General features: G+C 40.1%; 1 protein-coding gene across 8 annotated transcripts in view; it reads right to left on the minus strand.

The window, feature by feature from the left end:
* The window catches only part of EXT2 (exostosin glycosyltransferase 2), a 221277-nt gene that overhangs the window by 145541 nt on the left and 62992 nt on the right, over window positions 1–12744 (minus strand). For all 8 annotated transcript variants that reach the window (XM_060176560.1, XM_060176561.1, XM_060176562.1 and 5 more), the window contains one exon: window positions 1902–2033. In XM_060176560.1, the coding sequence (XP_060032543.1) occupies window positions 1902–2033 (132 nt within the window). The remainder of the gene's footprint in view (window positions 1–1901; window positions 2034–12744) is intronic.

Consider the following 12744-nt stretch of genomic DNA (forward strand, 5'->3'; position numbering starts at 1 on the left):
ATTTGTAATAACTATCAACATTCAAAATTTGTGTACTCTTTAAGCACTTTCTCAGAGGGATTCTCTAGTTACATTCACACATGTATATGCATAAGTATATGAAAGTACATCCCTTGTGTTAGTGTTTGGAAACAAATCAAAACAAAACAAAACAAAAAAGCAGTCTGTCTTTACTAATAGGAGATGTTAGGTACATTACATCCAAACAAAAGAACATTATATAGCCAGCTTTAAAATTGAAGTGTACTACTAGGCCAGATGGTGGCACACCTGGCTGAGTGCACATGTTACAGTGCACAAGGACCTGGGTTCGAGCCCCCAGTCCACACCTGCAGGGGGGAAGCATCAAGAGTGGTGAAGCAGGGCTGCAGGTGTCTCTCTGTCTCTCTCCCTCTTGATTTCTGGCTGTCTCTATCCAATAATAAATAAAGATAACTAATTTAAAAAAATTGAAGTGTACCTTTAGGATTGACTGGTGGCACACATGGTTGAGTGCACACATTACAGTGCTCAAGATTCTAGGTTCAAGCCCCTGGTCCCCACCTGCAGGAGAAAAGCTTCACAAGTGGTAATACAATGCTATAGGCATCGCTTTCTTTCTTCAGCCTCCCCCTCCCAATTTTTCTCTGACCTACCAAAATAAATAATTTAAAAAAAAATGAAGTATACCTGTTTAGAACAAAATGGAAAAAAGACGTGATCTACTGTTAATTTAAAAAAGCCAGGTGCAGAACTCTACGTGTAGAGTATGATCCTATCTGTGTTCTAACCTTACACGTTTATGCTTGTATGTGAATAGAATAATTCTGGAAGGTTATCTTTGGTAGTGAATTCCTGTAAGAAGGACAGAAGGAATGTCCACTTCAAGCAAAACAGAAAGGCGTTTCTGCCATCTTGTTTGATTTTACAATAAACCATCCACTCAGTCACTCGGGGAGCTGCTGCCCCCATGGGCTCTGAGGATGACTCCACTACAGGATTTGTCACACAACTGTTGCCCTGCTGGTCTCCCAAGTCAGTGATAACTTCCTCTAAAAGCAGTGGCTGGCTGACTTTTCTGCATCCCCAGCAGTTGGTGGAATGCTGAATATATAGCGACCACTTTAGGAAGGGTGGAGTGGAGGGAGGAAGGGAGGGAAGGCAGGTTCCGCATGAATATCAACTAGGTGGCAGCACACAGCACAGTCTACAGAAGGTAGACAGGGAACGGAGAGCCCAACCAAAGAGAACAATGCTTAGAATGAAGGAACCTCTTAGAATGAAGGACCTTAGGGCTTCAGGCATTGCTAGTGAGAAAGAGTTGGGCCAAGGCCACCATCTCCACTTTGCCACAAATGTCTCGTAACTCCTTCAAGCAAGGAAGAAGCCATGCCACAACTTCTGACCACTCCTCTTTTTGCTGAGACTGCGGTCTCAGTCACAGTTCTAAGTCACTGGCAATTCATGATACCCTGATATTACATCTGCTTACTCCTTTTTTCTCAGGGAGCTGGAAACGCTCACAATACGCACAAAATACACTCAAAATATGCCATATTATTCCACTACCTACAGAATCTTTTTGAGAATTCCAAGTATTATAATTGCAAATGTTATTGGGAAATCATTGGTTTCTAACAAGATCTAGCTCCCCCCACACACACACACATTTATCTCTACAAAATAAATTTACTGTTGGTTGAAGTACACATTTAAGTATACATTGAAGCTTTTGCTTCTATGATTCTTTTGTCATCATTTCAAAATTAAGCTGGTCTCTACCAGGTCTTCAAGTGAAGCAGGACATTCTCCACTTCCCAAATCTAGAATTTAAATGACCTTTACAATTTCAGGGTATTTTCTTCTCTCCTATGCTGACAGTGGGGCTGTACCTGACATGGCGAGCACTAGAATTCACTTACCACAGCGGGAGGGTCATTCCAGTCTTCATAGGAGATGGCGGCGTATGGGTAGATGCGGTCATTGATAATCTGCAGGGTGGCCAAGGCAATGGCTTTGATAGACTGGAAGTATGCTTCCCAGAACCACCGGGCCTGTGAAGAAATCACTGGATTGAGAGAGTAGAAAAGCAAGAAGCTCTATCCCAGTCAGCTCTGGTCTGGTCTGCTCCTTTATTCCCAAAGGGTAAGGAGCTTAATGCAAATGCTCCCTGTTGATCTAGGTTTCGTCAGACGTGGTGTGCATTTGTCAAATGAAGAGAAGATAGCATGTAAGGAAGGGGCAGGCACACTGGACTCAATTTAAATAGGATGTCAGGATGAAATAATAACGTGTTATACCAGAGCAAGTTTGTTGGCTTTTTATATATGCGATATACATACAGCGAAAGTACGGAAATCCCAAGTGTACAGTGTAATTGACTTTGATTTATTCGTTTTACCTTATAACAACTTTTAAAAGATTTTTATTTATGTGGCCAGTGGTGGTGCACCTGGTTAAGCACACACACTACAGTATGCAAGGACTCAGATTCAAGCCCCTGGTCCCTACCTGCAGGAGGAAAGCTTCATGAGTGGTGAAGTAGAGTTGCAGGTGTCTTTCTCCCTCTCTACTTTCCCCTCCCCCTCAATTTCCAATAATAAATTAATTAAATAAAAAACAGTGGTCCAGGAGGTGGCACAGTGGATAAAGCACTGCACTCTCATTTAGCTTGAGGATGAAGTTTGGACTTCTGATTTCAAACATTCTTCATTTCTAATATATCTGAGTCCAACCCCTGGCAGCACATGTACTAGAGTGAAGTCTGGTTCTTTCTCTCTCTCCTCCTAACATCTCTCATAAATAAATAAAATCTAAAAAAAAATTAAAAAAATAAAAATAAAAGTAAGTTACTTATTATTTAATACAAAATAAGGAGAAAGAACCAGAGCATGCTTCCAAGTTTACTGCCCAACTAGCAGCACTATCTCACAGGCCCATACTTGTATTACTATTAATTATCCAGATAAAGATATAGAAATTCTAGCAAGCCCCCCACCCCCCTGCACCAGCAGACGATTCTCCTATGTTATGTGCCAGTTCGTACTTCATCTATCTAAGAGAAATCATTATTATGACTCCTCTTCTGTCTACTTTTGAATCTCACTTGCATGGAATCTGACAGTATTTATGATTCCAAGTCTGATTTCTCTTGTTCAACACTTGTAATATTTAAATAGCCTTTGGTGTCAAGGTTGGCCTGATACAATGAGTTGAAAGGAATTCCATCTTTTTCTGTTCCTTGAGAAACTTTGTGTAAGACTGGCATTATTTCTTCCTTCGAGGGTCTAGAAGACTGCATCAAAAAAGTCAATTCAACCAAGTGATATCTGATATATGAAGGCAAATATCCTTCATATATTTCATAGACAAACTACTATCTACATTTGAAATATTGTATTAATGATTTAATAGTGACTTACACGATAATAAAGTTGACAGAGGAATAGTTCCACACCACACCACCAAAGTTCTGTGTTTCCCCCAGACTATACACATTGCCTTGTCAGTTTTGTAAGTGCTCACTTGATCTAATTTATTAAGTCTACTGAACTGAAAGTGCATATTAACATGTTAAATGTCTGTGCAATCTGGGGTCGGGTGGCAGCACACTTGGTTAAGTGCACATGGCATCATATGCAAGCATCCAGATTTAAGCCCCTGATCCCCAACTGCAGGAGGAAAACTTGATGACTGATGAAGCAGTGCTAGCAGTGCTGTAGGTTTCTCTCTCTCTCTCTCTCTCTCTGTCTCCCCTCTTAATTTCTCTGTCTTAACAAGTAAAATAAAGTTTTAAAGAATGTCTATACAGTCCGTAACAATACACTTCTTTTCATTTCAGATAGTGATTATCTGTTTTCTCTTCATTAGCAATCAGTCTTATTAGAGTTCATTGATGTTATTAATCTTTTTTTTTAAAAAAAACTTCTGTTTCTGTTTTGATGATTTTCTTTGTCAAATGTTTAAATTTTTTGTTCTTCTCTGTGTCTACTTTCATTATTTTAGGGGATTCTGACTTTGCATTTAGCTTGAGGCTGAAATTTGGACAACTGATTTCAAACATTCTTCATTTCTAATTTATCTAACGCACTATTTTAAATACACCCCACACATTTATATATAGTAAAAACAGTATCTTCATTATGATTTTTTTTAATTCTAATTTCTATTGTGATGTCGTCTTTTTGAGTTGAAGGTCATTTTAGAAGCATATTGTTTAAATTTCCAAATAGTTATTTTTAATATCCTTTTAGTTACTAGTTTCTACTTTGATCGCACTGTAGCCAGAGAACATGTGCTATTTCAGTACTTAGAAATGTATTTAAACTTGACTTGTGGCCAAGCACATTATATCTGTAAAGGAATCATGAGCACTCTTTAAAATATGTCCCCTGCAGTAGATGAGTATAATGTTCTATGAATGTCAAGTAGAATACCTTGACTATCACTGCTGAGTTACAGACTTACTGATTTTTTTTTATTACCGTGTGTATACGTTTATTCTTTAAACTTTCCCTTTGAAATCTGTTACTTCAAAGCTCCTTTCAAGACCATCTCCTATAAATATCTAGAAACAGATTTTAATATCTTATCCCACCTAAGAAAACTTTGGCTTTCAGCTGTACATGTAGTTCATGCATACTTAACACGACCACAGATATGACTGTGTTTAAGCATATTATCATTCTACTTGCTTTACCTGTTATTTGTTCCATTATTTCTCTTCTTTCAAAATATTTTTTATTTATTTTAGATAGAGACAGACAGAAATTGAGAGGGAAGGAAAAGGTAGAGAAAGGAAGGAAGGAGGGAGGGAAGGAGAGAGAAAGAGAAACCTGCAGCACTGCTTCACCACTCATGATGCCTCCCCCACTGCAGGTGAGGGCCGGGGCCTTGAACCAGGATCCTTGTGCACATTTCCCCTTTTTGTTTTTTTTTAAATATTTATTTATTTATTCCTTTTTGTTGCCCTTGTTTTTTTATTGTTGTAGTTATTATTGATGTCGTTGTTGTTGGATAGGACAGAGAGACATGGAGACAGGAGGGGAAGACAGAGAGGGGAAGAGAAAGACAGACGCCTGCAGACCTGCTTCATCGCCTGTGAAGCGACTTCCCTACAGGTGGGGAGCCGGGGGCTTGAACCGGGATCCTTACACCGGTCCTTAGGCTTTGCGCCACCTGCGCTTAACCTGCTGCGCTACTGCCTGACTCCCACATTTCTCCTTTTTATCTTCAGAATTTACCAAACTCTTTTTTAAAATTATCATTGTACAATTATGTCTTCCTTCTGCATTAGTTTTCTGGAATGAGAAAGAAGCGCAGCTTAGTGTGCTTCCTATCCCTCAGTGAACTAAGTCCCTAGTGCTGAAGACCCTGGCTGATCCTCAATGCATCTCAACTGCTGCTGTATCTGTTCTAATGAGCTTCTTATACAACAGTCTGTTTTTGGAGCACGGTGAGTACTCCAATACCAGCTATTCTGTTATAGTCCAAGACAGTCTTTTGAGAGACTCTAGTTTCTTATCCCAGCAGAATGTAAATTCGGTTCCTAAAAACAAGCAGGAGGCTAGTCTAGGTGACCTCTTTCCAGTTGTACTCAAACTCAGAGGCTCTTGGGATTCATGTGCATTTTTCGTCTGTATGAACATAAAAAAAAAAAAAAAAACGGGCTGGAGACAGAGTAGCATAATAATTATGTAAAAAGGCCTTCATGCTTAAGGCACTAGAGGTCCCAGGTTAAATCCCCAGTAACACCATAAACCAGAGCTGAGGAGTATTCTGGATAAATAATAATAATATTCACATTTAAAATTTGAACATATGAGAAACTTGCAAACATAAGTAAATGAGGCAGAGGATAAAAAACTGTTCTAGTCTAGACTTGTTACTCTGGTTCTTTTCCCAATGCAAATGTTCTGTTATTAGTTAAAACTTGGAATAATTTCTGAGTTACACGACTACTATGCTCTCCAACAACTATAAGAAGGCGAAGCATCACATGAGCATCTGTCCTGCTCAAAGAAAAGCTGAAACGCAGCTTTAGTTTCCAAGGGCATCTAACTTAAGCTGTCCTGTAGTTTACCATCTGGTTATGGCCTGGTGGCTGGCTGGTGGCTGGCTGGTGGCTGGCTGGAGCTGCGTCTTAGATGTAACTCAACTCTAGTCTATTCCTGTTTAATAACATAATGGTGGGCTGGCAAAATAGTTCACTTGGTTAGTGCACAGCTTTGCCATAGGTGTGACTCAGGTTCGAACCTGGCCCCCAACACATTGAAGGAAGCTTCAGTATTGTGATCTTTCTCTCTTTCTGGCTATCTCTATTAAAAAAAATTTTTTTATTGCTGCTTTCCTGTCCATTATGCATTCAAAATATTTACATTTTATAAGACCTGAAAGAATCAGCTTTCTCTGTGAAACCTGAATCTGTGAAACCAATCACCCCAAAGAACAAAAAAAATCTCTCCATACTACAAAATCCCACAACACTTAGGGCTTTTGGTTTGCTTTTGGGTAGAGTAACAGAAAGAAATCGAGAGAGAAGGGGAAGACAGAGAGGTAGAGAGAAAGACAGACAGCTATAGCACGGTTTCACTGCTTGTGAAACTTCCCCCTACAGGGAGGGTCCAAGCCCCTGGTCCCCTGCAAATAATAATGTGCACTCAACAGGGTGTGCTACCAACCTGTCTCTAGTTCTTTTTACAGTATAGGTTAGTTCTGTCCTGCAATTACTTTACATTTATTTCAAATGACTACTTTTCTCTCTCCAGCAAGACGATATAGAATTGGTACTTTTAATAAGCACAAAGATATTAGAATGTATTATTACCTGTTACAAAACCGCTTTTGTGTACATGACCCCATTTATTCTTTATATTTATGTGTGTGTGTATATATACTTTATTTTATATACATATATATTTAAATTTTTGTTTTAACCAAAGAGAGAAACAGAGAGAGACTGACACCAGAGTACTATTCAGCTCTGGCTTATGGTGATGCTGGGGACTGAACCTAAGACTTCGGAGTCTCAGGCATGAAAGTCTTTTGCATAAACAAACATTATGCTATCTCCCCAGCTCAATTCCACTTTTTTCTTTATGATGAGTTTGTTATTTTGGGGGGCAGATATAAGTTTCATCTTTTTTTAACAGATAGTTTAGCTTGTTTTTTTTTAAAAATATTTTAATTTATTATTAGAGACAGAGAGAAACTGAGAGGGGAGAGGGAGATAGGGAAAGAGACAGAGGGACACCTGCAGCCCTGCTTCACCATACATGAAGCTTTCCTCCTACACTGGGGACAAGGGGCTTGAACCCAGGTCCTTGTGCACTGTAATGTGTGTGCTTAACCAGATACGCCACCACCTGGCCCTTCTAAGTTTCATCTTATATGTAAGGAAACTGAGATGCAAAGATATTAAGTGGCAGAGTCATAGCTCAAATAGATGTTTCCTAAGTCTAAATTCATCTTCTTTCTACTTCATTCTATAGTATTAAGAGTCCCATCATATGATCACTTTTAGAAAATAGTCTTCTTTCAAGAGAATAGAAGGTGTTAAAATTCACTAAGAAGCATGAGCCCACATATAAATACACACATCGTAAATACCTCCTTTTCTACCCAAGTGTGCTTTACCATCAAATGCCCTTTTATTTTAAATCATCTTCAAATTAAACCACACTCAAACGTAAGCATTCCAGGGCTTTCTGTTCACATTTAATCACAGCAGAGATTAAACCGTTGGGATTTACAGGAAATGATGATTGGCAACAAATTCACCTAGAACGCCAGCCAGAGGCGCAACTGTGGAGCAGAGCTTCTAATTTAAGATGTCTCAAATCATCTCACCCTGTCCACCAAATTGCAGTCCCCTCAGAAAGGAAACAAGCTGGGCCAGTAATCAGAGTTCAAGTGTCTCAGCCTGAGGATAAGTGAAGCTCTCAGACTTAATTGTTTCTGCAGGACCTCTGTAACACCTTAAAGTGTTTAGAGGGCTTTATGATTTACAGCCCCTCCAAGACAAGCGGCAGCAGCCACTCGGCCAGTCGCTCCTCTGCAGAAAGGAAGGAGTCTGCAGCTATGTCGGCAGCATGCGAAAACACCACCATTCTCAGGCAAATGCTTATTATGGTTGGGTCTTTTTTTTTTTTTAATCTCTTCCTCACTAAAACATGGGCCACACTGATCTCCACTGGAACAGTTTAAGCAAGGGATTCTTCTCCAACTATGCAAAGTCCCCATCGCTCTAAATTGTGAAAGCAACACAGTTAAATAGGGAAGTCACAGACAACTTGGTTATGCCAACGTAACCCTCAGGAGAGAAAGTTTTTCTCTTTCTTCTAATATTTATTTTAAATGAGAGAGGGAAAGAGAGAAAGAGGGAGGGAGGGAGAGAGAGAGATAGAGAGCAGAACACTGCTCAGCTCTGGCATATGGTGGTGCTGGGGATTTAACCTAGGAACTCAAGAGCCTCAGACATAAAAGTTTTTTGCAGAACCATTTTGCTGTCTCCTCAGCCCAAGAAAGTTCTTTCTTCATTAAAGAGGCACTACTGCAATTTTATAAAATGCACAGATTTTAAAGCATGAGAATTACAAAGCCCCCACAGCACACTCAAATATGAGAATTAAGATACTGCAGAGCAAAGATTGGGCCAACTTCAAGCTATTATAAGCAAATAGGTGTTTTGGATTGAAATGACTGTTTCAGATTGCACATGGATTAAATGTGACTAACTTCTTTGATTTTCAGCAGCATAAAGTTCATAGAATGAGCACAAAGAAAGTAAAGACAGCACAGTAAAGCTGAAATGTGATGAGCATCTCTGTAAATTCAAGCTCTTTAACCTGTGTTTTTTTTATTCTGTCAGATGGAAATCATGCTACCTCTCTCAGGGAGGTGGAAGATTCAATGAGATGATGCTCCTTGCTCCTTGCTAGAGGAGGCCTTGGAATCTACCGTAACAACAAGAAAAGGCTAAGAGAGATCCCACAAACATCGAGGATTCTCTTGGGCCTATCAAAGAGCTATAGTTGTCGGGAAATCAGGAGAAGCAAATTTCAAAGGGTCACAGGCTCCTCCAGAAGCAATGGGACACATGAATCATATCAGCTTGGTGAGATCACGGAAGGTAGAGGTAGCAGCCAGTAACGCAAAGATGGCGGGCGAAATATGAATGAATTCCTACATGACACGGGACAGTCTGGGAGCTCCAGGCACAGGGAGAGTCCGCATCCACCTGCCAACTCTCTTCTTCTGGATGCTGGGAAGGACTGGTGCAGGGGAGGAAGCCAAAGAAAAGCCCCCTCCGCGGCACACAGGTAACAAAAGAGGAAGAAGAAGGAGAAGAAGGGGCATCTTGTGAGGGTGGGAGTATTCCCAGCACTGAAATCAAGCAACAGAAAAACTCAAGACTCACCTGCAGGCACTCATTAAATTGAGTCAACTCCCACACTAGTGATCTGACAGAAGGGACTTGCCCATATCTGGACAGGAAGGACATTTACTGTAGCCTCTGCTGTTCTTTATTCAATCAAAACTCACCACAAACAAACAAAAAAGCAACAATCAGTTACTATAATATAAAGCTGTGAACAAACCCAGACCCAACGGTGTTGGAACTACTAGAGGGAGACTCTAACACAGCTATTATTACTATGTTAAGAAATTTCGTGGAAAAAGGTGGACAACATGCATGAACAGATGGGGATTTTTCATAGAAATCAACTATAAGAAAGTCAAAAGAGATGCCAGAAATGAAAAGATGGCATCATATAAAGTATGTCTCAAGAGGTTTATTAACATAAACGCTGTAGCACAGGAAAGAAACAATGAACTTGAAAGAGAAATTCTCCAAACATGTAAAAAACAAACAAACAAAACAAAACAAAACAAAAAAACAACCTCAACAACACCAGAACAAAGCATCCTAAAACTGCAGAGCCACTGAATGTTCTTACTTGTAATTTGAATTCCAGAAAAAAAGAGTGTGTGTGTGTGTGTGTGAAGGAGTAGCGGGAACAAGGCACTGTAAAGAAACAAGGGCTAAGAATTTTTCAAAGTAATGAAAAACAAGAAAACACAGTTACGAGAGATTCACAAAACAAAAAAAATTAAAATATTTACCTTCTTCCTTAAGATGGTTAAAAAAAAAAAAGTAAAAATAAAATATCACAGATGTCAGAACAGCTCTCTGGCATCTCTCTCGTTCTCAGTTTAGAAAGAAGTCCAAGCAGCAGCTGTCCTGTGAAAGATGCAATGGACACTTCTGATTCTGAGCGACCGCAGCCACTCGAGATCTGAGCTATTGGACATTTTTTCTTAACACATGAACACTGACAGAACCATTTGTTTTAGGTGAAGGGTTGGGAAATATGTCCACACCTCCTGGATTAATTTTTCAAAGCCATGTCAGAAGATGAATCTGAAAATTCCCAAAGGAATCCCAAGTTTTTCCAAGGACATCTATCAAAGACCCAGAATCTCTGTCTCATGTATCTGACCTTTTCAAAGCCTCCTCCACTTCGGGCTCCTTGGGATTCCACTCATTCTTTCCTCACCACCACCTACTTTGGGGGAGAGGGGACAATGATCCCGAAAGAACAAGGAGCCAGAGACTCTCATAGGCTCTTCCTGGCTGTCCTCACAGAACCCAAAGAAAGCAAAGATAGGCCCCCACCACCTCCATCTGGCAACCTGAAAATCTCAATGGGTGAAAGCAAATTATGACTCGAGCATCCTGATTTCAACTTGCAGGTCACTGCAGGCAAGACTGACTTTGCTCATTCTTTTGCTCACACCTGTTTTGCAAACCTAAGAGCAATGTGACAGCCTACTTAGAGAGGGGGACAGTATCAATAAAACCTCTTGGGGGCACTGCTCACTGACTGAAAGATTTACAGCATAAGCCACGTCAACACTTTTCTAAAGTGGGGTGGGGTGAGGTGGGGTGGGGTGGTGGTGCATCAGATTAAGCACACATAGTACAAAGTGCAAGGACCTGCACAAGGACCCAGGTTTGATCCTCCGGCTACCCACCTGTGTGTGGGGGGTGGGGTGGGGGTGGTCACATCACAAGTGGTGAAGCATATCTGCAAGTGTTTATCTTTCTCTCATCCTCTCTATCTCCCCCATCTCTCCCAATTTCTCTACTCTATCCAAAAAAATGGCCACAGGAGTAGTGGATTTTTAACATAGGCACTGAGCCCTAGCAATAACCCTGGAGGCAAAAAAAAACAAAAAAAAAGGAGGGGGGAAGTTCACAAGCATTTGATAACACCTTTGATGAAACAATAAACAGAACTTAGCTCCTTTTCTAAAAAGGACGGTTTCTGAAGCAGAAAACGATCTGTATACCTAAAATGTAAAGCACCCCCCCCACACCTTATAATATTTACTTGTCAGTTTAGGTACATTTAAAACCCCTTACTATAGAAAACATGAGATGCTTTTCACCATGAAGGTGTGCTCTAGCCGTCCTCTGTCATCTGTCTAAGCTTCACCCACCAGTTTCCATATCTCCATCATCTCAATTACTCACTGGAATTTTACACAAAGTCACAGATACCTGCTTGAGTAACAGTAGTACAGTTCACTTCATAACTTACTGGTAGCTTTTTTGTTTTTTTTAAATTTCTTTGCCATACAGGGTTGTAGCTGTTAAAAAGTTAATTTTTATTTTGAAATCATGAAAGACTTAGAGAACAGTTCCAACAGCAATACAGAAAGTACCTGGACACCAGTCCTCCTTTCTCCTACTGTTAACATTTGGGATATCAATGGTGAAATGGCCCAAACTAGGAAATTAAAATACAGATTCTATTTACTCTTATAGGCTTTTTTCTTCTCCTCCTCCTTCTCCTTCTCCTTCTTCTTTTCTCTTTTCCTATTACCCCAGTTTTCTAGAAGGCCCTTCATCTGGGGTCTTTCGTGTCCTCCAATCTGACAGTTTTTCAGTCTTTTATGACCTTGAAAACTTCTGAGTTGTACTGGTCAGAAATTGCATAGACTGTTTCTCACCTTAGGTTGAGTGATCCTTTCTAACTGTTGGGCTGTGGTTATACCTGTTGGAAAGTACTACAGAAGTGATGTGCTTTTCTCTTCCTGTGATATCAAGGGGACATCTTTATCAACAGGATGTATTACAGGAGAAGTGAACCTTGATCACCTAGCCAAGGTGGAGTCTGATTCAGATTCCCTTTGTAAGGCTACAACAGTTGCCATTCTATTTGTTAGAAGCAAGGAACTATGTTGGACTCATAGTCAAAGGAAGGGTAATTAAGGTCCACCTCTTGAAGGAAGGAATATCACAGAATTGAGCACATTCTTTTCAGTTTCTGCTGAAAAGAATAAAAAAATAGGACAGAGACAGCTTACCAGGGGGGCCTGGTGGTGGCGCACCTGGTTGAGCACCTGGTTGTTACAATGCATGAGGACCCAGGTTCGAGCCCCTGGTCCCCACCAGCATGGGAAAGCTTCATGAGTGGTGAAGCAGTGTTGCAGGTGTCCTCTCTGACTTTTCCTCTCTATCACCCCCTTCCCTCTAGATTTCTGGCTGTCTCTATGCAATAAAGATAATAAAAACAATTTAAAAATTAAAAAAAGAGGTAGCTTACCAGATACAGTAATCCAAATACTAAAGAAACTTTTCTTCACTCATTAATAATTTCACTAAGAAAACAAGCAGAAAAGCTGACATTTGCCTTAAATGTTGATTACCTTATTGAAGTCTGATCACACAAGATAAAAATACACAAAGGCACTTTT

The sequence above is a fragment of the Erinaceus europaeus genome, chromosome 17 (genome assembly GCF_950295315.1).
Source record: "Erinaceus europaeus chromosome 17, mEriEur2.1, whole genome shotgun sequence".
NCBI lineage: Eukaryota > Metazoa > Chordata > Mammalia > Eulipotyphla > Erinaceidae > Erinaceus > Erinaceus europaeus.